The sequence below is a fragment of the Macaca mulatta genome, chromosome 1, assembly GCF_049350105.2.
Source record: "Macaca mulatta isolate MMU2019108-1 chromosome 1, T2T-MMU8v2.0, whole genome shotgun sequence".
NCBI classification, from domain to species: Eukaryota; Metazoa; Chordata; class Mammalia; order Primates; family Cercopithecidae; genus Macaca; species Macaca mulatta.
Genome location: NC_133406.1, coordinates 217,543,144 through 217,557,087, shown reverse-complemented (window position 1 = coordinate 217,557,087; position 13,944 = coordinate 217,543,144). Strand labels below are relative to the sequence as shown.

At 49.3% G+C, this 13,944-nt stretch overlaps 1 protein-coding gene across 4 annotated transcripts in view; it reads right to left on the bottom strand.

Annotated features, from left to right (window-relative positions):
- ASAP3 (ArfGAP with SH3 domain, ankyrin repeat and PH domain 3) overlaps positions 1-13,944 on the bottom strand; it is a 54,838-nt gene that overhangs the window by 19,259 nt on the left and 21,635 nt on the right. For 3 of the 4 annotated variants that reach the window (XM_015130814.3, XM_077970237.1, XM_015130818.3), the window contains exons 2-5: positions 6,886-6,958; positions 6,645-6,790; positions 3,495-3,569; positions 2,281-2,330 (exon numbers count right to left, since the gene is read on the bottom strand). In XM_015130814.3, the coding sequence (XP_014986300.3) occupies positions 2,281-2,330; positions 3,495-3,569; positions 6,645-6,790; positions 6,886-6,958 (344 nt within the window). The remainder of the gene's footprint in view (positions 1-2,280; positions 2,331-3,494; positions 3,570-6,644; positions 6,791-6,885; positions 6,959-13,944) is intronic. The other variant, XM_077970252.1, reaches the window with a different exon arrangement.

The following is a 13,944-nucleotide window of genomic DNA, read 5'->3' as shown; positions in this document are numbered from 1 at the left end:
TCACGTGGCAGAAATAGCACTAGACTCAGAAGGCCTGGGTTCTAGTCCAGGTCCTGTCTATAATTCACCGAATAACCTCAGCCAAGCCCCCTTTCCCATCAACTAAATGGAGCCTGGCCTGTAAATGAAATCCTACAGGAAGGTTCAATATAGAAACCTAGGGGCCGGGCGCGGTGGCTCACGCCTGTAATCCCAGCTCTCAGGGAGGCAGAGGCGGGAGGATAGTTTGAGCCCAGGAGTTCGAGACCTGCCTGGGTAATATAGCGAGACCCCGTTCTCCACAAAAAGGAAAAAAAAAAAGAAACCTAGGAAAAGCAGACCTGCTTCGGGAAGGTCAGCAGAGTAGAGCTTATTATTTCCATTTGGTAGATGATCCCCGAAAGTCTAAGGGCTTAGTAAAGGTAACTCAGGAAGAAGAGGGCCATGTGGCCCCAGAGCAAATCATAAAGACCCATCCCTGGACCTCCAGTGACAGCAGATGGCCGTGCCCCGTCACAGGCAGGGATGGGGCCCCACAGGGATGGCCACACAGTGCCTACACCCTTCATCACAGGATCTATGCCCACAGCTGGGGATGGAGATGCTTGTGTAGGGACAAGATGTGGCCTTCCTTCAGACCTGGAACAGTGCCATGGCTCTGGGAGCTGAGGGAACAATAAAAAGTTCCAGGATCTACTTCTTGAAATTGATCCTGCAGAAATAATTATGAGTAGGGGCAAACATTTAAATCCAAGGATGCTTCTCCAGTGACAGGAACAGATTAAATACATGATGGCTTATGCATGTTTTGGCACAACTGTTTGATGTTGTGGAAGAATATGTAATGGTGTACGAAGATGGTTACAATATATTTTTGAATGAAAAAAGGAGATTACAAAATAGTACACTGTTATGATCTCATTTTTATAAAAACATTTCTTTGTACATAGAAAAATAAATGGTAAAATGTTGGCCAGGCGCGGTGGCTCAAGCCTGTAATCCCAGCACTTTGGGAGGCCGAGACGGGTGGATCACGAGGTCAGGAGATTGAGACCATCCTGGCTAACACGGTGAAACCCTGTCTCTATTAAAAAATACAAAAAACTAGCCAGGCGAGGTGGCGGGTGTCTGTAGTCCCAGCTACTCGGGAGGCTGAGGCAGGAGAATGGAGGCGGAGCTTGCAGTGAGCTGAGATCCGGCCACTGCACTCCAGCCTGGGCGACAGAGTGAGACTCTGTCTCAAAAAAAAAAAAAAGAAAAGAAAAAGAAAAAGAAATGTTAAAATGTTAATACTTTAGGCTTGAAAATTAAGAATTTTCCTCCTATTTTTGGGTAGTTTCTCCCCATCTGACTTTTTTTTTTTAATCACGAAAATTGCAATGTTACCCAGACCTTGTGAAAAAAAAAAAAATTCAAACAACAGAGAGTATTACCCCCTGCCATGACCCTAATCCTCTGCTAAGGATAATTAAATTTTTTTCTTCTTTTACTTCTCCACATCTTCTGAATTATTCATAATAAGCATAAATTGCTTTGGCAAAATGCAACAGAAAACAAAATTTTACAAAAAAGCACAAACAATGCTCCACAGTATGGGCCTGGCTGGGCAGAGGGTGAGGGCTGGGATCTGGACAGACTCCTCAGAAGACAGAGCCGAAGGAGTCTCTGCCCAGGAGGAACTGGCCACTGGTTGCCTGAGGCTCCTTCTTTCCCTATGATGTCCCAGTAGCTGGTGAGAGATCTGGAGTATCGTGTGGTGTGCATAGGACACAGGAAGCCTGAGTGTGACATCAACTCCATTTGCTCCTCTAGATATACCACCTGGCATTGAAGAACGAGGAACAAGGGGTATAAACCCCAGTTCTGCCTCTGCCAAGCTGTGGTGCCTTGGGCAAGTGACTTAACCTCTCTGAGTCCTGCTGTGGTAACTGTGATACTAATACCTCTCTCTCACATGACTGGGTGACTGTGAGGATTAAATGGCCAGCACGCAGAGGTGTTCAGTCAGTGCTAGCTCCTCTCCATCCCTGCCCATGTCTGGCACCACTGAGCAGATGGGACTCTGCGAGCAGCATCCTGAGGTCCCTTCACAATAGCTCCTTTGGTGGTCTCGTGGCCCAGTCCCCAGAATCCAGTCAGGTCTGGGTATAAACAATCCCCTGTAAAGGCCTCTACAGAGCCAGATGCCACCCACTTCTGGATGACATGGCTCAGCAGCATTTAGGTTCTTCCCTATCCAGCCTCCTGCTGCAGTGTAAGCACTACTCTCCTGGACAAACCACCCTGGCTGTGGCCACTTACATTTTGGTTTCATAGTCCTTCCATGCCTTCTCCAGCTGCTTTTTGGAATCCTGTGGGTTAAAAAAGGACAATTTGCCCAAAGGGAAGCTGGAGCACTGGAATAAACAGTATGCTCTACTGCCTGTAGGGGGACATGCTAGTGTGCTCCCCTGAGCAGCTCAGAGCCATCTCTAACCAGCCCCTGCCCCCACAGTCCTGCTGCAAACCTGCCCCCACCAAACAGGCTCAGCTGACCCCATTTCTCAGGGCTGAGGCCCTCCTCCCAGCAGACCTTCTCCTCCCCAGAGATGCCAAGAATCAGTCAGGTTTGGTGGGCCCTGGCTTGAGGTATGGAGAGATCTTTGGGCTCTACCCTGAGTCCTCTTGCTCAGAAGAGAGATCAGTCATGACCATGAGGATGGGAGGATGAAGGCCAAACCCCCCCCTGCCTAACTTTATCCCAGTATTTTCTCCTGCCTGGTGCTAGATCATCCTCTTAGAGCAAGGGTACAGGTCAAGGAACATGCGCAGAAAGGTTGAGAAGTCTACCCAAGGCCATACAGCAAGCCAGGGAGACCTGGCTACTCCCCACCTAGCTTGCCTAAGCCTCATCTAGCCAGGCTGCTCACACCCTTCTGAATAACCCTGAGACTCCCAAGGTGAAAAAGCTGCCTGTCTGGTTTGTGTGGTTAGCAGACTGGTGCCAGGCTGGCAGCCTAGGGCAGGGAGGGAACCCTCTTGGGGGAGCATGGCTCCTCCCCTGGGCCGTCTGGGGCAGATTGCCCAGGGAGATTATTCTGTCACCTTCTTTGAGCTCCACTCTGCATCCAGCCAAGGGCTGCCAGGCACAGAACAGCTCGAGTATGGGATTCAGGATCCCTAGATTCCCACATGGGCTCTCTGCTTCCTAGCTATGTAAACCATCAGCAGGTTACCTAACTCCCTAGGCCTCGAATTTCAACTGCAAAATGGGGATGAGCGTACCCACAAAGCCTACCTCATAGTATGGCTGTAAGATTTACAAGACACGTTTCACACAAGGGGCCTGGCAGACAGCAGGTCAGCCATCCTAGGCTGACCCGAGCCAGGTCCTCCAGATCTCCCCAGGCTCAGCACTCCCGCTAAGACAGCCCCTTCACTTGGCCTCCACCCTCAGTCCAGCCCTGCCCCCCGACAGTCTCCTGCCCACCCCTCTTTCACTCTGTCCCAACACCACTCCCAGCATGGAGACTCACCTGTCGACCGTCCCTCAGCTGTCCCTTCATCAGACTGTCCAGGGGGAAAGAGACAATGTTGTTCAGGTTCTGAATCTGGAAAAAACAGATGCCCATTCCTACCTCAGGTGACCGGCATCCAGCCCCTAGGGATTCGGGGTATGGTGAAGCATCACTTGGCAAAGAGAGCAGCGGGGAAGGGAAGCAGGGGAGAGGAGGAGATGTCATTAAAGAGATGACAGCCAAGTGAGGAGGGCCGTCATGGCAGGAATGCTGAGCCTGGGGAGGACTAGAGGACCTGGCTCTGGGGTCAGCTTAGGATGGCTGACCTGCTGCCCACCAGGCTTCCTGTGTGAAAGGGGGCAGGAGGGGAGGCCGAGGTATGTCGGAGTGAGCCCCTCCCCTGATGGCTCCAGCCTCATTGCTGCACTGCTCCAGCAGCATCCCATGGTCAGTCTCTCCCCTGTTCCTCTCCAGAAGCAGCCTCTCTCCTCTCTGACTCTCTCGAGTTGACCAGTAGAGCACATCTGTTGTTCTGGGCTGGCTAACGCTTCAGAGCCTCCCTTTCCTGTGGGAACCCCCTTTCCTGTGGGAAACTCCTCCTCTGTGGTCAGATGGGGTAAACGCAGAAGTCAGATCTGAGCAGGGCACCCCAGCCCCAGGATAGAGGGACTGGATAGGGAACAGGCACGCAACCCAAGCCAGCCAATCACAATCCTCTCTGGGATTTTTCTGCCTAACTCATGGGAGAAAGACCGTCTTTATTCTGGTAAGATGGGCATCCGGGCCTGCTGGGTTATCCTGCCCACTGAGCAGAGACAGAGAAACTATCTTAAAAGGAAAGCCAGCTGCACCCCTGGACTCCCCATTACAGGGGCTAATGAATTCCCTTTTTAAAATGTAACCTAGTTTGAGTTGGGTTTCTGTAATTTCACAACCTAAAGAGGCCTAATATTTCAACCAGCTTCCAAGATATAGCTTGGGTCTTGACTTCTCCTCCAGGAAGCCTCTCCTGGCTACTCCTCCTACCTGATCTCCCCTTTTCTGAACCATGGCAACACTAGGCCTCTGACACCAGCTGCTGGGTCCTTGAGTTTGTACCATGCTGCTGGTATTTCTTGATACTAGTCCACACCTTAGTTCTTCTCTCCCCCACTAGACTGTGGCTCTCTGAGGCAGTCTGACACTTTCCTGCATCACCAACCCCTGGTACAATGCCCACCAGACAGCAGACCCCCAGGAAACACTAGTTTGACTGAAACAGGGAGAGAAGAGGTGAAGACAAAGGAGGACACTAATTCAATTGAACTCATATACTATTTTTTTTTTTTTGAGACAGGGTCTCACTCTGTCGCCCAGGCTGGAGCACAGTGGTGTGATCACACTCACTACAGCCTCAACTTCCCCCAGGCTCAACTGATCTTCCTACTTCAGCCTCCCAGGTAGCTGGGACCACAGGCGTACGTCACCACACCTGGCTAATTTTTTTTTTTTTTTTTTTTGAGATGGAGTCTCACTCTGTCACCCAGGCTGGAGTACAGTGGTGTGATCTCAACTCACTGCCACCTCCACCTCCCAGGTTCAAGTGATTCTCCTGCCTCAGCCTCCTGAGTAGCTGGGATTACAGGTACCTGCTACCATGCCCAGCTAATTTTTGTATTTTTTAGTAGAGACAGTGTTTCACCATGTTGGCCCGGCTGGTCTCGAATGTCTGACCTCAAGTGATCCGCCCACCTCGGCCTCCCAAAGTGCTGGGATTACAGGCATGAGCCACCTCACCCAGCAATTTTCATACTTTTTTGTAGAGACAGGGTCTCACTACATTGCCTAGGCTGGTCTAGAGCTCCTGAGCTCAAGCAGTCCGCACATCTCAGGCTCCCAAAGTGCTGGGATTAAGGTGTGAACTGTTGCACCCAGCCTCAAACATTGTTAAAGGCTTTTACATGCAGGACAGTGTACGAGGCACAGCTATGCCAAGAGCTATAACAATGACAGATTTTATTAGGTTGATGCAAAAGTCATTGCTGTTTTGCCATTAATATAATATTAACCAACATTTACTGAGCGCTTACCATAAAGTAGGCACTAACTTGCTTAATCCTCATTACCGCCCTGTGAGGTTGGTAGCATTATTATCCCAGTTTCACAGATGAGAGATCTGAGGCTTGGGCAGACTGAGTGACTTGACTTAGTAAGCAGCAGAGTGGGGATTCCAAGATGGAGTCTAAGTCCAAGGTTGGGTGCTTAACCACTGAGCACACTGCCTCTCAAGGGTGATGTGGCCCCTGCCAACCAGGGAGGATGCTGGGTAGGACTGGAGCCACAAAGCTGGTCCAGTGCCATAGCCTGGAGGGAGACAAGAGGCTTTCCTGGGAGGCAGTGCAGCCAGGCTTATGCTTGGACTCTGGAGTCAGACAACCTGGGTTCAGACCAAACTGTGTGACCTCGGGCAAGCTGCTTAACCTGGAGGTCCTAGTTTCCTAGCCTGTAAGGTGGAGACAACAGTCACACAAGCCCCACAGAGCTGTGCACCCTGGATTAAATGAGTGAACATGTGAAGTAGTGAGAACTGTGCCTGCTCATGGGAAGAGCTGCTATCACAGGGTGGCCTTGAGGCGAGGACTTGAAGGACCAGAAAGGAGGCAGTCACCAAGGAGGCCATCAGGAAGCAACCTGAGGCCACTGGGCCATGTGCAGGGGCTGAGAGGCTTGTGGGGCAGGGACAGGTCCTGGGATTTGAGTACGAAGCAGATGTGACTGGGAAAGCAGAGGATAAAGAGGGACTGAGGAGAGGAGGAGACGGTGGCGGCGGCAGCAGTAGCGGTATAAAGGTAGGACCCCCCGAGCCTTTCTCTCCTTTATCCCAAAGCTCCTCCAGGGAACTCTCCCTTGCATGGGGCTCTTCCCTGCTGTAAGACCCTCCTCTGCTCCTGGGTGAAGAGAAGGAGGAGAACAGAGAGAGAAGAGTTAGTTGGGTAAGAAGCCAGAGAGAAAGGAGGATTATCCAAAAGAAGGGTCAGGGCTGAAAAGGGACCTCAGATCATGGATCAGAGGTCAAGGGCAAATCGGGAGAAGGAAGGAAACAGACTCTTTCCCAGTCAGGTTCTTAAGACCATGAGATTTACCCTGAGTCCGGCTGAGGGCTGGGCAAGGAAGAGACAGGGGCCTCACCAGGTTCTTGAAGAGTGCGGCAACCTCGCGGGTGAACACGGCCAAGTTCAGGAAGCCTGTGGACAGCTCATGGCTGTTCTGGGACAGGTGGCTGTTGCCTAAGGATTCCACGGCCTCTCGGTACTGCTCTTCATTCTCCACATGGCCTGTGGAGGTACGGACGGGAGCTTGGAGTTAGCTCCAGGCTAGGGCTGGGAGAGGAGTTTCCTGAGCAGGCGGGGCACCCAGCAGGCTCACTTACCAAGGCCGGAGCTGTGGATTGCCCGCACAGCCTTCTTTATTCTCTGCAGGATGGCTTGGTCTCCTTCCAAGATCTAGAAGCAAATGTGGATAGACGTTCAGGGATGCCGAGCTGGAAGAAGGTGCTTCCTTCAGGAACCCTGTCTCTGTGATTCCCAGCCCCCACACCCCCAAACAAATACATTGAGTTTTGCTGTCCTCTGGAACTTCTCTCTAGGGTCTTCCTATTTACCCCACCAAACAAAAAAACACACAGAAACCAGAGACCAGTCACACCACTCCAAGAAGACCACGGACTTTTCTCCCTGAATCCAATGCAACGTAAATGTAGCGAGTCAAAGTCATGTGGCATGACAGGGTGTGCCAGGCCTGGGTTTGAATCTTGCCTCTGGCACTAGCCGGTGTGTCCGTTAGACAAATCTGTTAACTTCTCTTAGCCTTAAGTGCCTTGTCTACAAAATGGGGATGATACTAGGGGACTTGTGGAGTTGCTGAGCAGATGAATGATTTGTAAATATGTACAAAATGTTGAACAAAAGGCCACAGGGGAGAACACAGACATCTCTATCTTCCCTTAAGATAAAAGCAGGGGACTTGTTCACCAAACCCCAGGCTCAATAAACAGTTATGTCAGGACAAGGAGGAAGAGGCCAGGATGCTATGGGTGAGCAGAGAGGGGTTGGAGGCATTCAGTCACCTGGATCTGGGGAGATGGCAGAGGGTGGAGGGAGCACACTTCAGCCCCACTGAGGAGAACTGGAGAGAGAACACCAGATAACCCCAAAGCCCAGAGACTGCAGAACAAACATCAGAATGTGGGAAAGGCCAGAGATGTGATGACAAGAACCAAGTCTCACATGTCCCAGGCAGGCTCAGCCTAGATGGGCAACTTCCCAGACACACTCCCTCTTTCAGTGTGGGGTGGAAGTTGACAACCTCATGAAATCCTTGTGAAATGCACAGTTAACTTGGAAAGCACAGAATGTCAGAGCTGGAAAGGGCCCATAGATGAGAAAACTGAAGCCAAGAGAGAGGAGGCCCTTACCCAGAGTCACATGGTGGGGAAGCCGCAGAGCACAGAACAGTGCTCCATCCATGTACCACAGCCCCACCCTGACCCCAGCCCAGCTGTTCTTTCCAATGACAAAAATAAAATGGGATCAGAGTCTGATTTCCAGAGTTACATGACAAGAGTTAGTAAACACATTCGAAATGGTACCGCCAAAGATGCAAAATGATACCCACAGGAGGACATGCATGGGGCAGACCTCAGAGGCAATGTGGAGTGTTCTCAGAGGCCTGTGGTGCATGGGAAGCCTCTGGAGTAAGGGGGGTCTAGTTTTGAAGCTCAGCTCCACTACTCGGGGGCTATGTGACCTTGAACAAGTTGCCTATTCTTTTTTTTTTTTTTTGAGACAAAGTTTTGCTCTTGTCGCTCAGGCTGGAGTGCAGTGGCACAATCTTGGCTCACTGCAACCTCTGCCTCCCAGGTTCAAGCAATTCTCCTGCCTCAGCCTCCTGAGTAGCTGGGATTACAGGCGCCCGCCACCTGGCTAATTTTTTGTATTTTTTAGTAGAGACGGGGTTTCATTGTGTTGGCCAGGCTGGTCTCAAACTCCTGACCTCAAGTGATCCACCTGCTTCGGCCTCCCAAAGTGCTGGAATTACAGACATGGGCCACCGTGCCCAGGTACAAGTTGCCTATTCTTTCTGAGCTTCCTCATTAGCCATGTGTAAAATGGGGAAATCAATGCCTACCTCTCAGGGTTGGTATGAGGGCTATATGTATGAGAGGATGCACATACAGGATTTAGCTTGGTGCTAGACATGGAGTATGTCCTCAATGAACAGCACCGGTGATCATTATCATCAGCTGCTGCTGATGCTAGACAGGTCTGCCAAGTTCTGGGTTCTTTTCCTACAGGGGCTAGAAACCTAACATTTTCCTCCTCAGGTGTGAACTTGAGACACTTCCATATTTGAGACCCATGGAGGCCCATCCCAGGGCTGAAGAAAGAAAACAAAAGAATCAGGTAGATTAAGGAGAGGGCAACATATTTGAGTTGGTTAAAACATGAGGCTGGGCATGGTGGCTCATGCCTATAATCCCAGCACTTTGGGAGGCCGAGGCAAGAGGATCACTTGAGACCAGGAGTTCAAGACCAGCCTAGGCAATATAGTGAGACCTTGTCTCTACTAAAAAGAAAAAATAAACAAATAAATTAGCTGGGTGTGGTGGTGTGCACCTGTAATTCTAGCACCTGGGGAGGCCAAAGCAGGAGGATCACTTGAGCCAAGGACTTCAAGACCAGCCTGGACAACTTGGCAAAACCCCATCTCCGTGTGGTGGCATGTGCCTATAGTCCCAGCTACTTGGGAGGCTGAGGTGGGAGGATCACCTGAGCCTGGGGAGGTCAAAGCTGCAGTGAGCCCTGACTGTGCCACTGCACTCCAGCATGGGTGACAGAGGGAGACCCTGTCTCAAAAAACAAAGCAAACAACAAAAAACAACCAAAATGTTTCTTACTAAAGGGACAAAGACAAGGAGGGGAGAACATTTCTTTCTAAACTGGTCAACAGAAAAAGAAAAAAAAAAAAGAGGAGAAAACATGGCCATGTCTATGGTTCCCCAAAATCCAGATGGGGAAACAGAAGCATGTGTTTACCAAATCCCTTGATCCCCATCTTGAAACCTGGAAAGCTAAAAGATGAGTAATTTAAAGAGCTATGATTTTGCTCTAACAGACAATTCAGGTTAAATATATGAAGAACTGGGCCAGCACAGTGTGGCTCACGCCTGTAATCCTAGCACTTTGGGAGGCTAAGGTGGTGGATCACCTGAGGTCAGGAGTTCAAGACCAGCTTGGCCAACATGGCGAAACACTGTCTCTACTTAACATACAAAAATTAGCCGGGCATAGTGGTGCACACCTGTAATCCCAGCTACTCGGGAGGCTGAGGAAGGAGAATCTCTTGAACCCCGAGAGGTGGAGGTTGCAGTGAGCTGAGATTGCACCACTGCACTCCAGCCTGCACAATGGGAGTGAGACTTCATCTCAAAAAAAAAAAAAAAAAAGATATGAACAATTTCCAAAGAGATTTCCAAAATCCCTAGAGGGCAGATCCATGTGCCTAGCACACAGAAGGTGCTCAATAAATGTTTACCTAAATGAATGACGGTTTGCAAAGTCCTGGGACATGGACCTGAGAGGAATATGTTCTGCTCTAGATATATTTTGAGGAGTCTTCCCATCCCATGACACCCATTTTCTGAAAACTGCCCTCCTTTCCTCTGGAGGTGGACCCCTGCAGCCTTGTTTGTTCTAGCCAGACTCAACAGACACCTGATTCAAGCTAAACCAATCAGATTCTCTCTCCCACCTGATCCAAGCTGGACCAATCAGAGTCTCTCTCCAAGGACTTTGGAATTGGGCTCTGGAAAGCTAGTTAACTGACTGAAATGCTAAAGCTGGGATGTCCTTCCTGCCACATGCAGAGAGAAAAGAATGGAGCAGATGTGTAGAAAGAAGTGAACGAGCCGCATACCGCCTCAGCAAGGCAGAAGAGGAAGAACGGTGCTGGTTTCTGGCAACTTTCCAGATGCTGCCTCTTCAGGGGCAACCTCCACACATCATGTCTTTGGTGAAATTCCATAAAATATCCCTGAACCCACCCAACGAAGTTCCTTTAAGCAAGTTTGAGATTTCCCTTCCCTGTAATGTGCCAGAGATCACTGGGTGGCTCCCAGTGTCCATTCTCTCTTCTTCCTCCACAAGAAACCTGACTTTTCAGATGGCCACTTGGCTACCTAGAATAAAGATTTCCTACCTGGCAGCTAACTGTGGTCATGGGACTAAGTCCTGGCCATGGAATATAATATTTTATTTGTTAACTTCCAAAAGGTATCTTACAAAGAAGGGAGATAATCCCCAAACTCATCAAGTTGTATACACTGACTATGTACAACTTTTTACATGTCAATCCTACCTCAATAAAGTGGCTTTAAAAAAATAAAAAATAAAAAAGGAAGGGAGGAACTACACACCTGTTAGAATGGCCAAAATCCAAAACACTGACAACACCAAATACTGCCAAGGGAGGCCGGGCGCGGTGGCTCACACCTGTAATCCCAGCACTTTGGGAGGCTGAGGCGGATGGATCACTTGAGGTCAGGAGTTCAAGACTAGCCTGGCCAAGATGGTGAAACCCCGTCTCTACTAAAAATACAAAAATTAGCCAGGCATGGTGGTACATCCTTGTGGTCCCAGCTACCCGGGAGGCTAAGGCAGGAGAATCACGTGAACCTGGGAGGCAGAGGTTGCAGTGAGCCGAGATAGTGGCACTGCACTCCAGCCCGGCCGTCTAAACACATACACACACACGTGCAAAAAAAAACAAAACAAACAAACAAAAAACCCCACAAATACTGGGAAAGATGTGGAGCAACAGAAACTCTGTTGGTGAGAATGCAAAATGGTACAGCCACTTTGGAAGACAGTTTGACAGTTTTTTAACTAATCATTGCCAAATGATTCAGCAATCATACTCAATGAGGTGAAAATGTATGCACACCTGCACACGGATGTTTATGTCAGCTTTATTCATAATTACCAAAATCTAGAAACAACCAAGATGTCCTTCGGCAGGTGAATGGATAAAGAAACTGTCATACATCCAGAGAGTGAAACATTATTCAGCACTGAAAAGAAATGAGCTATCAAACCATGAAAAGATGCAGAGGAAAGTTACATGCATATCACTAAGTGAAAGAAGCCAATTTGAAAAGGCTGCTACGGCTGGGTGCGGTGGCTCACGCCTGTAATCCCAGCACTTTGGGAGGCTGAGATGGGTGGATCCACGAGGTCAGGAGTTCAAGACCAGCCTGGCCAAGATGGTGAAACCCCCATCTCTACTAAAAATACAAAAAATTAGCCATGTGTGGTGGTGGGTGCCTGCCATCCCAGCTACTCGGGAGGCTGATGCAGGAGAATTGCTTGAACCCAGGAGGCGAAGGTTGCAGTGAGCCGAGATCGCACCCCTGCACTCCAGCCTGGGTGACAGAGTGAGACTCTGTCTCAAATAAAAAAAGAAAAGGCTACTACATGATTTCAACTATATGATATTCTGAAAAAAGCAAAACTCCAGAGACAGTAAAAAGATCAGTGGTAGCCAGGGATTGGGAGAGGGATGAGGAACAGGTGAAGCACAGAAGCTTTTTAGGGCAGGGAAATATTTCTGTATGATGCTATAATGGTGGATACATGGACTTATATACTTGTCCAATCCTACAGAATGTACAACACTAAGAGTGAACCCTAATGTAAACTATGAACTTTTGGTGATGATGTGTCAATGTATGGTCATTGATTGAAACAAATATACCACTCTGGTAAGAGCTGCTGACAGACTGGGAGGCTGTGTGTATATGGGAACTCTATGTACTTCCTGCCCAATTTTGCTGTGAACCTAAAACTGCTCTAAAAAATAAAGTCAATTTTTTTTTTTAATTAAGAAAAAAAGGGGCTGGGGTGTGGTGGCTCACGGCTGTAATCCCAGCACTTTGGGAGGTTGGGGCTGGAGGATCGCTTGAGCCTAAGAGTTCGAGGCCAGCCTGGGCAACATAGTGAGACTCTGTTTCTGCAAAAAATAAAAAACCGGGCATGGGGGCATGTGCCTGTAGTTCCAGCTACTCAGGAGGCTGAGGTGGGAGGACTGTTTGACCCCAGGAAGTTGAGGCTATAGTGAGTCATGATCGTGCCACTGCACTCCAGCCCGGGCAACAGAGTGAGACCCTGTCTCAAAACACTGCCCCCTAAAAAAAGAAACAAAAGAAAAAAGGTGAATGCAAGGGTACCCTCTGTCACCCCTTTCTTCTGGCTACAATGTGCTTGCAATGTCTAGAGCTCAGGCAGCAATCCTGGACCATGAAGTAGAAACCATTTGTAATGGATGGCAGAGCAACAAGATATCAGCCTTGTCCTGAGTGATTAGAAACTACTCTAGCAGCCTCGGCCTACTTATCTGTAGACTTCTTTAGTATGAAAGAGAAATCTCTTATTTGAGCCACTGTTATACTGGGTATTCTGCCACTTGTAGCTGAAACTAGTTTTAACCAGTACAGGGAGACAAGTCACCCAAATCATTCAGAGACTGTTTTTATTTTTATTTTTATTTTTATTTTTATTTTTTTGAGAAGGAGTCTCACTGTGTCACCCAGGCTGGAGTGCAGTGGTGCCATCTCTGCTCACTGCAAGCTCCGCCTTCCGGGTTCCGCCATTCTCCTGCCTCAGCCTCCTGAGGTAGCTGGGACTACAGGCGCCCGCCACCATGCCTGGCTAATTTTTTGTATTTTTTAGTAGAGACTGGGCTTCACCATGTTAGCCAGGATGGTCTAGATCTCCTGACCTCGTGATCCGCCCACCTCGGCCTCCCAAAGTGCTGGGATTACAGGTGTGAGCCACCGCGCCCAGCCACAGACTTTTTTTTGATGCCCTTGTCAGAGAGACATCTATTAGGAAACAGCTTCCCAGCCAGATACCCTTCCCATCCCTAATCCTCTTGGCTGCCAAGTTCACGTGGCTGTTTAGTCATTCAACTAGTTATTGAGTGCCCACTACACCTTGTGTAAAAAAGACACAATCTTGGCCGGGCACAGTGGCTCATGCCTGTAATCCCAGTACTTTGGGAGGCCAAGGCTGGCGGATCACAAAGTCAAGAGATTGAGACCATCCTGGCTAACATGGTGAAACCCCATCTCTACTAAAAATACAAAAAATTAGCCGGCGTGGTGGCGGGTGCCTGTAGTCCCAGCTACTCGGGAGGCAGAGGCAGGAGAATAGCTTGAACCCGGGAGGTGGAGGCTGCAGTGAGCCGAGATTGCGCCATTGTACCCCAGCCAGGGGGACAGTGCCAGACTCCGTCTCAAAAAAAAAAAAAAAAGACACAATCTCAGCTCTCAAGAACATCATCATTGAAGGGAAGAAAAAGCCATTATAGGCCAGGCGAGTGGCTCACGCCTATAATCCCAGCACTTTGGGAGGCTGAGACGGGTGGATCACGA